Source organism: Dysidea avara, chromosome 8, assembly GCF_963678975.1.
Source record: "Dysidea avara chromosome 8, odDysAvar1.4, whole genome shotgun sequence".
Lineage (NCBI taxonomy): Eukaryota > Metazoa > Porifera > Demospongiae > Dictyoceratida > Dysideidae > Dysidea > Dysidea avara.
Genome location: NC_089279.1, coordinates 36426476 through 36444022, shown reverse-complemented (window position 1 = coordinate 36444022; position 17547 = coordinate 36426476). Strand labels below are relative to the sequence as shown.

Here is a 17547-nt window from a genome sequence, read left to right as displayed (position 1 = left end):
TGTGTGACAAAATATATTTTTAAAAGGTTTTTCAATTTTATGCAGTTACGTGCCAAAAATTGTCCTTAATATTGTATTGAGTTGTGTGTATTTGTAGAGATGAGGATTGTCTCAATGGGACAAGGTCAGGAGGTACATGCCAGGAGGTTCTTACAACAAGGACAACAAACAGTGAGTCATCAACTAGTGTTCCCTCATTTAACTACACTAACATGTCGTACGTAGGGTGGCTGGGTGTTGCTGCAAAATTGTCATTTGTGTCTTGACTTCCTCGATGAGTTATTGGAGTCAGTGCTTGAAACAGAGCAAGTCCACGAGTCATTCAACCTGTGGATCACCACAGAAGTCCACAACAACTTCCCTATCAACCTACTACAAGCTAGTATCAAGTTCACCAATGAACCACCTCAAGGAGTTAGGGCTGGCCTCAAGAGGACATACACTAACATCTCCCAGGATCAACTTGATATCAGTAATCTCCCTCAGTGGAAACCAATGTTGTATGGTGTGGCCTTCCTACACACTACTGTTCAGGTTAGTGGGTGGGGCTGCTGCAAATATTTGAATACATGTCATGGGATTTTGTATTAGTAAAATTAATGTTTGAGGTCACATGGTCTGTTGGCCCACACAAGTCATTGCAGAAATAAAATAATGAAAGCTGTGGGCTAGATTTGTAGTATTTAAACTTATTCAGATATACAGTTACCTGTACACTGGTTAATGTCAGGTGGACAGTCACACATGTAGCTCAGTAGGTGTAGTTATTAACAGGGCCACATAAGAGCCGCAAACATGTTGTGTTCTATTATTAAATAGCTAGTATTTGTGAGAACTCGGTTGTCTGGTTTGCACAAGAGAGTACTGGAATATTATGATTGTTTTAGTCCTACTATTGTTTTGTACAGGAGCGACGCAAGTTTGGTCCCCTTGGCTGGAATATCCCATATGAGTTCAACCAAGGTGACCTCAATGCCATGATACAATATGTTCAGAACCATCTTGATGATATGGATCTCAAGAAGGTATGTCACTGTGTGGGGGTGGGAGTGAGATGAGCATGCCATATGTCATACAGGGGGTATCATGGGCAGCAGTCCGGTACATGTTAGGGGAGGTACACTACGGTGGTCGTGTGACAGACGACTTTGATAAACGACTGCTAAACACTTATGCTAAGGTGAGGTCATATATGGAATGGAAATGTGTGTTATTCCATACTGCAGACCTGGTTTGGAGAGCACATGTTCCTATCCTCATTCAAGTTCTACAAGGGCTACATCATTCCCATCCTCAAGACCACTACTGACTACCTGGACAGTATTGAGAAGTTGTCACTAATTGACACCCCAGAGGTGTTCGGCCTACACCCTAATGCTGACATCACGTGAGCTAATAAAATAATACCAGCAGTAGCATAATTGTGTTGCTATTAACGTAAGACTTAGTAGAGAGCCTAGGAACCAAACAAAAGGAGTGTACAAAAGACTAACACTGTTCACCAAGGTGTAATTTGATAAGATATAAATACACTTACTCTGATACACACATACACACGCACGCATACACAGAGATGGGGTAACGCGTTACATTGCAAAATGCATGTAATATAACTTAAGTTACTTTTAGAAACTAATAACTCGTTACTAGTAACAAACAAAGTAATAATATTACGTAACGAGCAAGGTAACAAGTAGCAATCAGCACGATGTAACGAGTAGCGAAATACTATGAGCAACAATGAGCCAGTAATGCATTACAAATGGCTTTTATACTGCTATTTACTATCCATTAAAAGTATTGGAACTTAAGAATTCGGCGGCATCGACTCTACCTGATGGTGTTACTATTGCCAGGCGTTCAACAACGTCCTTGGCAAATGACTTCGGGGACATAGGCTTCTTCTTGGGGGTCTCACCGATGATCTCTGCTGACACATCCAGGAGACTACTGTCCATGTCTTCAATAGTGCTACTTGTGTGGTGGAGAGAAAAAAAAAATGTAAATAATAAAATGTTTAATTTTAATGCTGTAGTAAGTTAAGATATGTGTTAAGAGGTGATTGGTGAGAGAGAAGATGGTAGACGGAACTCTGTGACGTTGTTCAGAGTTCCAGGAGACTCTGACAATATTATTGTCAATAGTCAGTATTATTAAGTTCTTAGTTACCTAACTATTGACAATAATAAGGTCAGAGTCTCCTGAAATTCTGAACAACGTCACAGAGTTCCGTCTACCATCTTCTCTCTCACCAATCACCTCTTAACACATATCTTAACTTACTACAGCATTAAAATTAAACATTTTATTATTTACATTTTTTTTCTCTCCACCACACAAGTAGCATTATTGAAGACATGGACAGTAGCCTCCTGGATGTGTCTGCAGATATCATTGGTGAGACCCCCAAGAAGAAGCCTATGTCCCCGAAGTCATTTGCCAAGTGAACGCCTGGCAATAGTAACACCATCAGGTAGAGTCGATGCCGCCGAATTCTTAAGTTCCAACAATGAGCCAGTAATGCATTACAAATGGCTTTTATACTGCTATTTACTATCCATTAAACTACTCAGTGATCCATTACCTCAATCCATTAACCTTTCACCTATATTAAAGGATGCTGCCCAGTCCATTGGACTGATGCGTACCACGTGACCACAGAGACCATTGCTATTAATGCCCACCGTCTGTGTGAAAACATGTGGTTTGCATGCATATATGCTGAAGTGTTAATTTAATTCATAATATTAAAGTACAGCTACTTGCATTCAGTAACTTTAATATTTACAGCTAATAATATTAAGTTACATTTCACAAGTAAATTAATATGTAATATTATTAAGTTACATTTTATTTTAAGTAATATGTAACTGTAATATATTTCATTGTGTAGAAAGTATTATGTAACATGTAATTTATTACTTTGAAAAGGTAACTTCCCTAACTCTGGTCACACACACACAACACACACAACACAACACACACACAACACACACACTCTGTGCTGTTAAAAAGAAAATTCTGAAGTGCACTAAAAGTAATAAAGTTAGTCTATGTCTCTGAAAATTCAAACATAGACCCATTACCAAGATGTTCAACTTACCTCAGAAAGTTATGTTAAATCCCCAGCTGTCATACCTGCTTATTAACCTGCTCACATGACCAATAACATGCTCCACAGGTACCAGAGTACTACAGCTAAGAATTGTTTGGATGAGATCGTTAACATTCAACCAAAGGACAGCTCTGCTGGTGGGGGGGAGACTAGAGAGAGTATTGTTAGGAGACAAGCTGATGACATGTTGAGTAAACTACCTAATGACTATATCCCTCATGAGGTGAATGTGTAGTGTGAATAGTGGACCCAACCTTATTTGGTTATCAGCTATCAGAAATGCTTCTGTGATCCCAAAAGGGTTGAGTATTATCATTGGTTATTGTGTTGTTTCACCATGAACTAAGTTAGGTACATAATTACCTTTCTATAGCCCAGTTAAGTAACGTGTTAGTGATTTACTGTAGCACTGGTGGGTAGACCCTTTGTATCTAAGCGTCCCACCAAGCTATACACGTTGGTGATGTTATTATCTCACTTCCTAGGTCCGTGCAAGACTACAAGCAATGAATGCTCTTGCTCCAATGAACATATTCCTGAGACAAGAGATAGATCGCATGCAGCGAGTCATCTCCATTGTTCGTACTACGCTACAAGACCTCAAACTAGCCATTGATGGTACCATCATCATGAGTGAGGTATAGTCTCCATGGTGATGTGTGTCACTATTGTGACTCATGATCACTTGTAGAACTTGAGAAATGCTCTGGACTCAATGTATGATGCCAGGGTACCAGACCTGTGGAAGAAGGTGAGGGGTGGATGTTGGTATAACGAAATAGCTAGATTCTGTGAAGGACAATAATTCAGTAAAATTTCTATTCTCAAAAGCAGCAAGCATTGATTATTGTATTTTTTTAGAGATATCAGCTCCCTGGGATAATATCAGCTACAACTTTAATCATTTCTGGTCTCTTCCCTCAGGTGTCCTGGGAGTCAACCACCATTGGGTTCTGGTTTACTGAACTTTTGGAGAGGAATGCTCAGTTCCACAGTTGGTGCTTCCAAGGTCGACCAAAGGTGTTCTGGATGACAGGCTTCTTCAACCCCCAAGGCTTCCTCACGGCCATGAGACAAGAAGTTACCAGGGCACACAAGGGTTGGGCACTGGACAGTGTTGTATTACAAAATGAAGTAACTCGATGGAACAAAGATGATGTGGTAGAGGCTCCTCCTGAAGGTGTTTACGTACATGGCCTCTACCTTGATGGTGCTGGATGGGATAAGAAATCATCCAGGCTACTAGAACCAGTCCCTAAAGTGTTATTCACACCTCTACCTGTTGTGCTGATATCAGCAGGTAATGCTAGCATGGCCAATGACCCTCGACTGTACCAGTGTCCGGTGTACAAGAAGCCACGACGTACAGATCTCACGTATGTGACTACACTGTACCTGCGTACATCCCAACAGCCGGATCACTGGATATTGAGGGGCGTGGCCCTCTTGTGTGATGTCAAGTAATGTCGGTAACCCCATCACTTAGTGACTACCCCAGTTGTGTTTTATAATTGTTGTGACAGTATTTTTGTATTTTCATAGGATAACTATTTTCTGCATCTAATTTTTGTACTTTCATTTTTAAATTTCGATCCTGTTAAATTTTCATTCGTATTTCAAATACACTGTACATGACACATTCGGTAGTGGGTTCTAGCTAAATGTCAAAAGAGGAGGCGTCATTTATTCGCTCATTGTTGAAGGTCAGTAGAGATGTAACGCGCTTTCCTTGTCATTATGTAGTGAGCGAGCAGACTGCCCCTACCAGCGGCTGGGAGAATATTCGTCCCCGAGCTATCTACCAAACGAGGACTAGTATGCGGAAGTGTAGCAAGCCAAAAACGACTTCTCTGCGTGTCACCAAAAGCTGCATGTTAAACAGTAACCCTCACGTGATGCGGGGCACCCTGGATGATCAGTGGAACTACACATACCCGGGTAGTGAGGAGGCGAACAGCGCACGTGACTGTAGCAAGTCAGAAATCAACACTTCCAATAAGACAGAACCAACAGGTAGTGACAAAGAGACTCATGTTGCCAAAGAAACCTCCACAAACACATTCTCACATGATCAGTGGCGTCAACAACAAGTTCATATACAAAACTTACATGAAGCCATAGCAGCATTGGTGCAGAGAGATGCTCTATCATTACGACGAAGACCAGACCCTTTTACCTTATTCCGTCCTCAAGACAAAGCCTCTTTACAGCAAGCAGCTGCTCAAACGTTACAGTTCCCTCGAGAAAGAACATTAGAAACTCTCCCCAAACTACCCAGGGATGATGTCACTCTAAACAACACTCACGTATTACAAAGAACAGTCTCTATACCCAACCAGAAGAGTCCAGCTAATGAACTTGAAGTATTAAATATTCATCGTCTACCAGTAGGGAAACGTCAACGTAACAGTGGTAAACTGGTGACACGTCATAAAGTACTGGACCCAATGGTGAGGTATGAACTGTCTCAGCTAGTACAGTCACAAATACACAGTGAGTTATTGAGAGAACAGAACTCAATTGAGAACCAGTTATTGATGGTGTCCAGTGTACAGCACTTGACAGCATCACGCAGTGACCTCACTGGTAGCCACTCTTATCCTAACATCCATAACAACAGTGGTACTAGTTCTAAGAGATTGTCACTGAACAAGCTACCTTCATCACACAAGAAGACTACATGATGGTGACTTTAATACTTGTACAATTCCTACTTGCTTTGTATTTCTTGTACTATACTTACCCAGTGAAGTTTTTATACTAACTCAGTGGAATGTTCTATATAACTTTAAATCCTGTGTGCTTATAATACAGTGGAAACTCCTGAATTAAAGACACTAAAAGAACAACCTCTGAACAAAGATTAATTTGGTCCCAACAGGTGTGGCAAAGTGGTCCAAACATTGTGCTTGTTACTGAGATATGTCCTCTGTTCTGCTTGTCCATGATGGCCCCTGAAATCAGGCACCTCGCTAACAAGGGTGATATTGAGATAATACAATCATGGACGTATTTATCGATATACAATATTATATGCCAATTAGAAAAACCATGTAATATTAATAAGTACAAGTTCTTCTCTGACTCGTATTGTTGTATCCATCCAAAAACAACCGTTAAGTTATAAAAATTACATACAGCATGTAATTTGCTGCATTTGTAAGACAGCTACGTCAGTGGTATTTCATTTTGCAAACAATATATCACAAACTCAATTTATCATGTGTAAAAATAGCCTTGGCTCAATATAGTTATCGTCTCATGATAGCAAAGATATATTGTTATATTGCCCAACCCTACCTTGGTCCCATTTGTATTAGTGTACACACATTTAGACCCCTGAAATCAGGACACTTGTCTATGGTCCATATTAGTGTACACACATTTAGACCCCTGATCAAGACACTAACCTTGTCCCAATGGTTAAGGTGTCTGGAGAACTAGCTATGCTATTTTGAGTAGTGGAAATTGTATATCAGAATTTAAAACTCATGTGAAAAGTTGCAGTTGCACAGTATATACCAGGGTATATACTGTGTAGTAAAGTGTACAAAATTATAAAGGTCATATTAAATACAATTTGAAATTTATGAAGATGTTTCTACAGAAGAAGGCCACAGATAGTTCCTGATATTGGTAAAGGAGTTTCTTATTTTGGACAATGGTGGGATTACGGAGTCCTTCACTGGAGCTATCACAGTCTCTTTAAAATCATTACTAGTAACTTGACATTGTAACCAGTCCAATCCTTCATACAACCCTTCCTCCTCTGTAGTAGCACTACATGTCTGTACATCTGTATGGAGTAGAGGATGCAGCAATGGTCTTGACATACAACATATTGTGACACAAACTTCCATGGTACAAAATGTAGTCTAGTCAATGTAGCACTGTAGTCTTGCATGGCCAGCAAACTTTTTTGAGGGGTTCCTCAAAAGCTCCACCCTGCAGGGAAAGGTTTTTTCCCAATAGGAAACTAAGCCATTTCATGATCACAATAAGGGGCAGCAAGGATAAATGAACTTTCTTCTGTAGAATTTAGTAATTTGGATAGGTTGATGCAGTCAGGGATAGCTGAGGGTCTGTTCTAGCTATGGGTCTGGAGGCATGCCTCCCTCCCCCCTTCCAGGAAATTTTTCAAGTATAGCTATCAAAATATTGAATCTGGAAGCAAATATTGCTGTGTAAAAGAAACTTTGGAGATTTTAAATTAAATGTAGAAGTTATTATTTAGCCAAATGGTGGACTGTGAAGAAATTTTTTGAAAATACCTATCACAAGATTGGATTTTGAGACATAATGCGAACAAAATTCCCCCCATGGTATCCATAAGGTGGTCAAGTAATGACTGCTATAGTTACTGGAATGTATTGAATGATTGGGTAAACAAGGGAATGAACGTGACATGTGGCTACAAGCATAAACTTATTCAAAACCATCAAACAATAACTTCTCAATGCAAGTATTAATTGATACCACCTTTCATTACTTCAAAGTGTCTTATTGTGATGTGGGTCATGGTGGCACCATATGAACATTTAAGCTTTGAACTTGTTAAGCTTAAAGATATTCACGTTGTATGGTAATACAAGAAGTATGCTTGCGATATCTAAAGTCTTCATGATGACACTGTACAGCTCTTGCAAGTAGGGAACATCTCAATCACGAACATACTTTATGCTCTAACACTGCATCAGAATTCCAATAGCACTAAAAGTTTCCAGGCATGGCTAACTCTCATATCCAATAGAGCAGGAAACTACACTAATAGAACAAGTATCATGCAATAATCAGTAAGCTAGAATTAGCAATCTGCACTACTTCTAAGTCTTGCTGAATACAAAACAAGGAAAAGTTATAAAAATTAGAGCACATTTTGGTAGCATAAATTCTCGAGAAATTCAGAATATAATAATGAAAATCGTGAACATAATCTCCACAAGTGTACTTGTAAGAACTGGATGTTCGTCATGCAGACTTATGGTAATAGAATACATGTACCCAAATAATGCACTATCCAGGGTCTTACATTATTTGGTGTTTTGCTGCCAGATTGACTGATAAAATGTTGTGATTGTTTTATTAGAATGTTTGGAGATTATGTATGGCATCACTTACGATAAGGACATTGCAACCCTTCAAGTTTCAAGTGACATTTAATCTCATCAGCATTCATAGCAGTGGAGACATCTTGTTTGTTAGCAAACACCAGTAATGGAGTAGTCTTTTTCATGCCTTCAGACTCTAGTAATCGATGTAGCTCATCATGACACTCGTTAATCCTGTCTCTGTCTGTACTGTCAATGACGTATATGAGACCATCAGTATTGGCTGTGTAATGTACTAATAATGGCCGCTAAAAGGATCACCATGTATTATTTCAGTAAATACAGGTTCCCTTACAATTCCATCTCTACCACTGGCATCCCAAGTAATGAAGTTTACTCCCTTGTACTCTACTGTTTCAATATTAAAATATTAAAACCTGTGTAGAGAGACCACCAGTTACTGTGGAACGTGTACACCCTAGCTGGTACACCATGCCTCACCAGCATAGACAAGTAATGCCAGGGAGGGGGATAAATTTGGCAGAGGAGTACCATACCATAATCGGTCCCTAGTAAAATGATATGCTTCTTGTAGTCACCAGCTACAGCTGTTCTACAGTATCATTGCAGTAGTAAACTTCCATACGAATACAATCTCAAACCTGTCTTGGAGAATTGTTGCGTTTGTAAAGAGTCTGGTGCAATTCTGACATAGTAGCTGTTTTGCTCTGAGCCTTCCTCAGATACCTTTTTTTGGTTTATGATCAACTGAATAATGGCTTTGTGGCTAAACTTACCATATATGGTGTAACTTCACACATTCTACAAAATCCTACCTAAACGGTAAACAAGTCTCTAATAACAAGCTCCTAAATCAACAATTTTGATGAACTCTTGTCTCCTTCGCAAGTAGATGGGCGTGGCACAGCTAAAGAATCTAAAATGTCTGATCCATCAAGGATGTCTACTGATTTTGGTCTTCAACAGGTGCTGTTACATTATAAATTGCTATTTTTATATATAACAGTTATAACATGATTACTTGGGATATGACAAAAATATACACACTCGGACACTGCAGGCCCTTGTGTGTATAGTTTTGTCATATCCCTCGCAACCGCGTTATAACTATAAAATATAAGCTATAAAGCAAAAATTTTCACAATCGAAATATGAAATTTGATTCAACAGCATTTTCTTAGTGACTGACCCCTAGGGTACACCAGACACTATCCCCAACAGAAAGAAGGGGGAGTGGTCTGGCCAGTGGCCACATGAAACTACGATTGGATTGGAGTCTATCTCAAAAAGGGTGTGTATCCGGCCAGTCTATTTAGCTATAGCACAGGCTGGTCGTGTAGTAGTGTTAAAGACTTACCAATAGTAGGTATTGTAGTAACGATATCGCCCAACTTCAGTTTGTACAATATCGTGGTCTTGCCCGCAGCGTCTAGTCCTAAACAGCACATATAACTAACAATTAAAGTTGTTCTAATCACTAACCACACATCAGTATACGAACTTCTTTGTTACTTCTGTACCAGGACAGCTTGTTGAGCAGTCCTCCCATCCAAGCCCCCATCACACTTGCACATGCAAAGGTGGAAATTCACATACAATCAGCTTGGACCTGGTACTCTACAGCTGCAATCGTACTAGATTGCATAAGCTCGTGTATTCAGAGAACTACATGCATACGTACAGTAATTGAGTTTAACAAAGCAGCTGTAACACCATCAGTTAAGCCAATAGATATATTAAACGCTATGTACTATTGCATGAAGTGTGTGACATACGTACAGATAGTACTACTAGATATCAACAAAGCCCTCACAGTAAACATTTAACTCTGACATACTGAAAGTTCTCAAACAACATAGACTGGTCAATACAATATAACTGAGTACATTAGTCAGTGGCTTGAACTATAGTAAGAATCATATATTATAAGAGCCCAAGCAAGAGCCTCACAAATCAGCAACTACTGAGGCTGAGGATCCGGCCTACAAAGCTGCCAAACTGGCAACTTTATAGGCCGGATCCTGGGACTGAGGTGGGGTCTAAACTACAGAATGAAATCATGGTCTAATCGTCTAAACTAAACAGAACATCTCTTAATCAAAGCTTGCAACTTACCACTGTCCTTACCTCGGTCCTTACACAAATAAAATATTGACACCTCTAAGTGTAAATAGCTAAATAATCGATTGTGGGTTTACATTATATAGTTATGAAATAATATTAATTGTGGGATTGTTACAGCAATGTTATACCTCCTGGAAGCAAGAAAGTTTCAATTCACTTATAATACAGGATACAGGTAAGTCATTGTTCAGTGCAGTATGTATTTTTTATACTGTCTCGTGCCCAGACCGCTTTTTTAAATTTTAATTTTTTTTGTCTTTTTCTTTCTTTTGCAGTTAGGCCATCGTTATTATATTGCTTGTTTCCCATAACCCAATAGAATAAAAACTGATGCGGGCGAGAGGTAATTATTGATTGTTAATTATACACTTGTTTCAGTCTCTGACTGCTCTATTAGAGTATCTCGAAGGCTGTAAGGACTGTACGCCCATGCATCCTGTTGAACAAGAGTGGAGGGATTTCTACCCTTCTGCTATGTTTATATGTACAGTTAATGCATTTACCTTAAAAATTGCTCACTCTGTGCCTCCTTCTACAGTGTTCTATCATGAAATAGTCTATTCAAATTGATGCGGGTGGTGACGAGAAACAAGGAATTTAATAATGATGGCTTTAGATCATTGTTCACAATGTATAAATCATGTGATCTCTTAAAAAGAGTGCTTTAGACTCTTTAATATTGTGCAAGCAGTAACAGGTGTAGTAGCAAAGGGTAAGAAAATGGAGTTCCATCACTTTATTTCAGAAGGACTTTAGCTTTTGCACTTGTCAAGATTGAGATACTCTAATAGAGCAGTCATATAAACTCTAACAAAACAGTCAGTTGTGGTTACATTTTTATTTATTTTTTAACCTGCCAGGTCACTACTCGAGGGAAAACAATCCATGAAACATATGATTAATTTGGTATGGCCTAATTAGCAAAGCCCACCAGGGGCAGCACGCTATTGTGCATTACAAATCACAAATGTTTAATTTAGCTATATTGTATCAATGTTGTCAATAGTTAGGCTATTCCAATCAATGATTGCAACTCAACTTGCTCAGGCTAGCCCCATGATGTTAACGTCTATTAATTTTAGTTTAGCTGTAATGTTCTTAAAAGTATCAATTGTATCAATGTTATCAATAGTTAGGTTATTCTAATCAATGGTTGTTCTTGGTGAAAAAGAGTATAATTTCAGTCCTTGATTGCAGCTGTGCGAATTTGAGGGGATTTTTAGCATGAGTGTAGTTAGCTGAAGTAATAGCAAAAGTTCATAATATATATACTGAGGAGAGTATCCTACTCTCATATACCCCTGTAGGAGGGCGTATCGTGAAGTTATGACGTAATGACAAGATGTTGCGGTTTGTGACGTACGAGCAGCCATAAAAATGCAAGCATTGTTAGCACCATTTCACGCTCGCGACGCTCAGTATAGCCATATTCGTGAATGTCCTAGCAAGAAACGCCTACGGAGCAGTTTTAACCCATGAAGGAATGATTGTAGTTCGGTGAAAAACGCTTAGAGCTGGAGTTAATTTGGTTGCTAGTGACGTTGTTAGGCACACGTTCAATCGATACCATGTTCAACTAATGACATCATTAATTATGCAAAGAAAAAAATGGGCAAAATCAGAAGTACTACATCATAACTTCACGATACGCCCTTCTACAGGGGTATATGAGAGTAGGACACTCTCCTCAGTATATATATTATGAACTCTTGACAATAGTGAGTTTCTCACAATCTTGAATATTAAAGTAAGTCAAGCAGTTCTTCTACTTTGTAAACTTGACCAATGAAAGTAATTCAACTGTAACACTGTGTTGTTGCTGACTAGACCTATACCATAAAACAAATCTGGCTGCATGATGTTGTTAGGTGAAAAAGCTGAGCAGTATTCAATGGAAGGTCACAGTAATTATTTTTATATTTAATTTGAATTGGAGCATTATATAAATTCCTTTTCAGGAATCCAGGAAGTTAGTTTGCCTTGCAAAGTAATTAACATGAGGTTCCCAAGATAATTTATGGTGGAGGCAGACACCAAGATGTGGGGGTCCAGAAATTCTCCACCCCCACACAAAAAAAATTTAAAAGTGGTCTGGGTTTAAGCGTGGGTGTCAAGAAAAATTTTATGAACAACAATGCCAAGTCTCTGCTTAGGTGGTCACATACTGTGCAGTCTATGGTGTTAGAATGGTTAGGTACTAGCTATAATATCTTTGGTGTGTCCCACGGTAGCTATGTGATGGCTATCTCAGTATGTAATTGGATAGTCTGGTGTAGCTGTTCCTTCAATTAGAACTTTATTCAGTTCTAATGAAAGGGGCACCACACCAGACTAGTAATCAGAAGTGTAGCCAGGTATGCTGGGGCCATAGGTGTTTGGGAAGAAAACCTTTAAATATAGCAACATTGAATGAGATGAGAAGTTTTCAGACGTTTGCTATACTTTTTGATCATGGCAAACTGCCAGCTGGAACAGGCTAGCTATTTGGACTCAATGGATGTGGTAAAGACTAAGATTCCTTGTTTCTCGTTACTTTGAGAGCAATAATACAGTGAGGGCGGGCAGTTATTATCATTAATAATTTCATTTTTGTGGTGAGCCTTCAAAATGACAATATACTGTCCACCAGCCAACTAACAGGCTAGATGTTTCAAAGGACTGTGGCTTTTTGTACATGTAATAGACAGCAACAGCACTTTCGAACAAATTTAGTAACAAGGTGACACTTTTAGAGGAGTTTGAAACTAGTAAAATGCAATAAATAATGGTTTTGATTGCTGTAGTAAGATAACTGAGTGTTGTTATATTAGAGTATCTTGATTTTTAGCACAAAAAATATTTATAATTTCGGTAGGCTAAGTGGCATACGGACAGGTGATGGGAAACAAGGAATTAATAAATGTTGGCCTAAATGTTATCTGAGTCCAAATAGAGATTTGTTTGTGTTTGACATGCTGGCTTGTTTGACTCTTGTTTCTTTTGTTGTTTCAGCTATCTCTATTTCTATTATCTCAAACAATTGTTGCATGTGGCCTAGAAGTGATAACCATGTCATATAGAAGACTTCCTTTATGTATAGTATTTAGGAACCATCCAACCAAACCAGAGCTACTATTGTTACTAAAGTACTTGCGTGGGTGAATATCAAATAAAAAATAATGCTATTATTGGCATACAGTACTGAAAGAAAATACAACACTGTTGATCACGTGTGTTACATTTTAAATCACCAGAAGTAGCCAAAACAGTGCTATCTGTTTGTTTTATGACCAAACTTGTACTATATAGACACTTACTGATTGTTTGACTACCGCAGTTCGAGTCTACAAAATGAACGCTATAAACGAAGATAACCAGAAAGCACTTTAAGCCAGTTAAAAAACATCACCACGTGAATGCAAAATAGCACAAGAGTGTAGGTGAGAGACTAATACAATACAAGGCGAAGCCGAGTGCTGTATTCAGCATGAGAACATACCAGAGTGCCATATTGCACTTGTGGTGGTACTTTAACCAGTATTTAATGTACGATTCAAAGGGGAGAAGTATGCTTTATATTCTAAGGGGTATGGTTAAGATGTTTCTAGGTGGTTTTTAGAGGCAGAATTTTGGCAGGTGTCACTCAATATTGGTGCAATCCCTACTTAAACAGTACTACTGTACTGCATTAACTACACACACCTCTGTGTGGCTCATGGAATTACTTTAATTGCAGGACATGGATCGAGGTGTTCATGAAGGACTAAACCAATTTAAAGCACCTGATAAGGATAAGTTTACTAATGCCCAGATATTATTTCGTAGCATACGAACTTTACATACCACAGTTACCAGTGCTCCACTACTTAAAGAACTTCGTAACTACATCACTCCAAATTATGCTACTCATTGGAGAGTGATAGGAACACAACTGAGTCTACCCAAAGGAAGACTTGACATCATAAAATATGACAATCATGATAAGGCTGAGCCTTGTTGTGATGCTGTGTTGGAGAAGTGGCTTGAAGTGGACCCCTCTGCTAGCTGGGAGAAGTTGTTTAAAGTTATTGAGTCACCTGCAGTGTCCAGTGATCAAGCTCCTGATAAAGGTTTTTCAGAGGGGAAAATTTTCATGATTTTTGTGGATTGGTAGCTATCTGTGAAAATTTTCCCCTTTGAAATTTGCAGCTTGATTGAAATGGTGTTGTTTAATGCATCAAGGATACTGAAAGCAAAACCCCCCTTGAAATTTTGGATGGTGGTAGTCCACGAAAAATTTAAATTACCTGTCATATCTGTGTGTATATACAGCATGTGTAAATAAAACAATCGTATTTTAACTCTATTTAGAAAATTTTATGCAATATTTCCTTTGATGTCTGATGTTACGAAATCCATTGAAACCCATGGCTAAATAGTTTGTAACCTGTGGTCAAACCTGTGTTTGTTTACTACGTACATTCATAAACAAAATAGGCAAATCCAATGCTCTTACTATCTAGACCTTGATATTAGTGGAGTGAGATTGTGCCTAAATATGGTCATTTTGTGCACTTTGTGAGAAAAGCATCATGCATAGCTGTGCTCCCAATGACATTTATTTTTGGATATAGTGCCATTGCATATTTGACCTTTGGCGACCTTTATGGCCTTTTTACATTGAAAATTCATCGTTTTGTCTTAATCTCCCTGAGGCATTGTTTTACACCATTAAACATGGTTTCAAATTAAAGGTCTTGTTGAAAGAAACAACTCTGTTTTATTTGGAGTCAACATTCCTAAGTTATGATCATTTGTATTAGCCATGAAATTCTATGTACTATATCACAAAATGAATGTCATTGGGAGTACAATTAATATGGAAAGGTTCATGCTTTTCTCACAAATGATGCAGTTTTTGCACTATGCTGCTCTGCTATAAACCAATGTTACAGTGTGATGCTGACACAGTAAACTTGAAGGGTAATACTTGATGTTAACACTTACAGTTTTGCCATTTGTTAGTTTACTTTTTGGACAAGAGTTTGGCTTTATCTATATAGGTATAGCAGCTACAGTAATTGATACACCAATGTCATGCACGGTGTCGTGACTACACCATCAACTTGAAGGGCTGGGTGAATCTTGATACTATAGAAATCACATGCAGATGGCACTTTCTGTCACTCTTTCTTCGCTTACTTTATCTAGACAAAAATTTCTAAAGCACTTAGAATGAGATGACATTGGTTTCTATACGCTATTTAGAACCCCTCAGATGATGTGGGCTTAGTTACCCACAATTAATTACCTTAGCCTGTGGCCTCAGTAATTAGTTTGTGGGAAATCTGCCCAAATCCTCAGGTCTCTAAATAATATAGAAACCTTGTCAACTTAATACATAGTTGATTCAGATTAACTATGCAGTGACATCAAAAGGTGAATATGTATTCATTCCAAATGGCTTGTGATAAAAAAGAAAATGTTTTCATTTTAATAGAAACCCTCTTTAGCTCAATAACAGCCTAAATCATAGCAACGATGTATCTTAGTCCATTGTAGCTATTAAACACTCTACTTTTCACCTCACACTGTAGTAAAAGAGATACTTTAATAGAGCCATGCATCAAGTAACTACAGTAGAACCCCTCTTAACGGACACCTCTGAATGGCGAACAGCCTCTTTATAACGGACAATTAATAAAGTCCCAAATGCAACTTCCAATATCTGTGTGTATGAATCCCCCCTCATTAGCGGACACCTCTCTATTCCATAAACCGGACACTGCACATTCCCAGACATGGCAAGCACTACAGTACAACATCTCGCTAATTGTGGACACAAGTAAGAAAGGGCCAGTTACAACAATCTATCAAACTACATCATTTAATGCAGAAAGCACTGTCTCTGTATTGCCTGTTCTATAAAGTGTGAGACAAAGCGCCAAAGTTATGAGAAGCCATATGAATGCATATACAAGTACTGCTGTTAATGTTCTCACCGGGCCTTCTGAAAATAGTTTCTGGTGCACTTTAAGAATAAACTACACTACAGGATAAACTACATACTCTGTATAGCTAACCATCTTGATAACTAATCAAATATGGACAAGTCTTTGTGGGTGCATGTATAAAATATTTGTGGTGCTTAATTGTCTGGATAGTGTAGTAGAGGCCACACACCATAGGTAACCCATGCTCAATAACATCACTTCTGTTGCTATTAAACTGATCGTATCTGGTTTACATGGTGCCATAACCCATCTTGCTCCACCACTTGGTCTAGTCTCGTGATTTTAAAAAAACCCTTAAATAAGTACACCTCCATATAAAGGACATATTTCATTTCCCCAATGGTGTCCGTCTTAGAGGTGTTACACTGTACTTTAATAGAGCAATCAAACCTATACTGTGTAGTCACAGCTTTAGTTAGTTCACTTATGTGACAGTTCAAAGTATTACAATGACTAATTGTTACTAAAAGTAGCCAATCTGAGAGCTTTTAAACAGTCACTCAGTAGTTCAAATTTTGGCTCAACGGTCCTATTATTGCACTCCTTTATTCTGTCAGTTTTCAGTATCCCTTTTAAGAATCCTAGATCTGCCACTGGTTTGGTACCCAAATTATTCCATATTAATTGTATTAGCTATTTCTAATATCTTACACAGCTCACTTGTTCTTGCTTGATTTTTTGAAAAACTGGCACGTGGTCTGTGTAACAAGAGCTGTTAAGGAAAAATAATTGTTAGATGAATGAGAAACCAACTATGTAGCTATTGTGTTCTAATCATGGTGTAATATAGTGGACTCAATATTGGGTGTTCCGTTTTTGATCTGTAGGAATCTTCGTATTGTCCAACAGGGTGAGACAACTTCGTAAACAAACACGGTTTGCTGTTGACGAGAATTCCTGGCCACCAAATCAACCAAAGCATTTTGTACCACTCTTTTTGATTTACCATCAAGTTTTAAAAAGGCGAATTCACTACAGTTGGCTGAATTAGGTAGTACACATCTCAAGCATTACCCACAGGACAGCCATCAATCACCACATGGTGACAGTATTACAACTAAACATCTACATATCATAGAGTAATTTGTTTTATTTTTGTGCAAAAAAATTTTGTGTAAAAATATTTTTGTATGATTTACATGAGTGACTGCCCTATTAGAGTAGTTCCATCTTGTGTAAAAATTTTCGCATAAGAAACTTTTGTACAAGTTTTGCATACGAAAATTTTACGACAAAAAAGCAAATTACAGTAAACACCAGAAGGCTT

The 17547-nt window shown here is 38.3% G+C and overlaps 3 protein-coding genes and 1 long non-coding RNA gene across 10 annotated transcripts in view; 2 read left to right on the top strand and 2 right to left on the bottom strand.

The window, feature by feature from the left end:
* The window catches only part of LOC136264031 (dynein axonemal heavy chain 5-like), a 30103-nt gene extending 25353 nt beyond the window's left edge, over window positions 1–4750 (top strand). The window contains exons 46-54 of the mRNA XM_066058709.1: window positions 98–171; window positions 226–534; window positions 909–1025; window positions 1079–1180; window positions 1227–1387; window positions 3182–3338; window positions 3601–3753; window positions 3807–3866; window positions 4040–4750. Of these exons, the coding sequence (XP_065914781.1) occupies window positions 98–171; window positions 226–534; window positions 909–1025; window positions 1079–1180; window positions 1227–1387; window positions 3182–3338; window positions 3601–3753; window positions 3807–3866; window positions 4040–4579 (1673 nt within the window). The 3' untranslated portion in view covers window positions 4580–4750. The remainder of the gene's footprint in view (window positions 1–97; window positions 172–225; window positions 535–908; window positions 1026–1078; window positions 1181–1226; window positions 1388–3181; window positions 3339–3600; window positions 3754–3806; window positions 3867–4039) is intronic.
* A 1817-nt stretch (window positions 4751–6567) lies between these two features.
* On the bottom strand, window positions 6568–10383 carry LOC136264033 (uncharacterized). 6 transcript variants are annotated; one of them, XM_066058714.1, is made up of 6 exons: window positions 10312–10383; window positions 9667–9807; window positions 9541–9619; window positions 8519–8591; window positions 8234–8471; window positions 6568–6911 (listed from the first exon to the last, which is right to left on the bottom strand). In XM_066058714.1, exons 2-6 carry the CDS (start codon window positions 9743–9745, stop codon window positions 6703–6705), a joined length of 678 nt encoding a protein of 225 aa, XP_065914786.1. In that variant the 5' UTR covers window positions 9746–9807; window positions 10312–10383; the 3' UTR covers window positions 6568–6702. The 6 variants fall into 6 exon arrangements, with proteins under 6 accessions (XP_065914786.1, XP_065914784.1, XP_065914787.1 ...); XM_066058712.1 differs by having other exon boundaries at window positions 9667–9849; window positions 10312–10382; XM_066058715.1 differs by having other exon boundaries at window positions 10300–10377.
* Window positions 8609–9529, bottom strand: LOC136264038 (uncharacterized). Its single transcript, XR_010704940.1, has 3 exons — window positions 8961–9529; window positions 8826–8910; window positions 8609–8776 (listed from the first exon to the last, which is right to left on the bottom strand). It is a non-coding gene; the product is annotated as an uncharacterized lncRNA (long non-coding RNA).
* Window positions 10372–17465, top strand: LOC136264036 (uncharacterized). Of its 2 annotated transcripts, XM_066058720.1 has the most exons (4): window positions 10391–10483; window positions 11169–11214; window positions 14024–14396; window positions 17108–17465. In XM_066058720.1, exons 1-4 carry the CDS (start codon window positions 10428–10430, stop codon window positions 17269–17271), a joined length of 639 nt encoding a protein of 212 aa, XP_065914792.1. In that variant the 5' UTR covers window positions 10391–10427; the 3' UTR covers window positions 17272–17465. The 2 variants fall into 2 exon arrangements, 1 of the variants encoding a protein (XP_065914792.1); XR_010704939.1 differs by lacking the exon at window positions 11169–11214 and having other exon boundaries at window positions 10372–10483; window positions 17108–17463.
* The last annotated feature ends 82 nt before the right edge of the window (window positions 17466–17547 follow it).

Bases quoted from the DNA above. Each gene is read 5' to 3' on its own strand.
- LOC136264033 (XM_066058714.1), bottom strand. From the start codon at position 9,745: ATGGGGGCTTGGATGGGAGGACTGCTCAACAAGCTGTCCTGGTACAGA. The intron at 8,592-9,540 runs TAAGTCTTTAAC...CAGGTTTTAATA, and splicing joins ACTACAATACCTACTATTGG to TTTTAATATTGAAACAGTAG. The intron at 8,472-8,518 runs GTAAGGGAACCT...TGATCCTTTTAG, and splicing joins CCAGTGGTAGAGATGGAATT to CGGCCATTATTAGTACATTA.
- LOC136264036 (XM_066058720.1), top strand. From the start codon at position 10,428: ATGTTATACCTCCTGGAAGCAAGAAAGTTTCAATTCACTTATAATACA. The intron at 10,484-11,168 runs GTAAGTCATTGT...TTAACCTGCCAG, and splicing joins ACTTATAATACAGGATACAG to GTCACTACTCGAGGGAAAAC. The intron at 14,397-17,107 runs GTTTTTCAGAGG...TTTGATCTGTAG, and splicing joins TGATCAAGCTCCTGATAAAG to GAATCTTCGTATTGTCCAAC.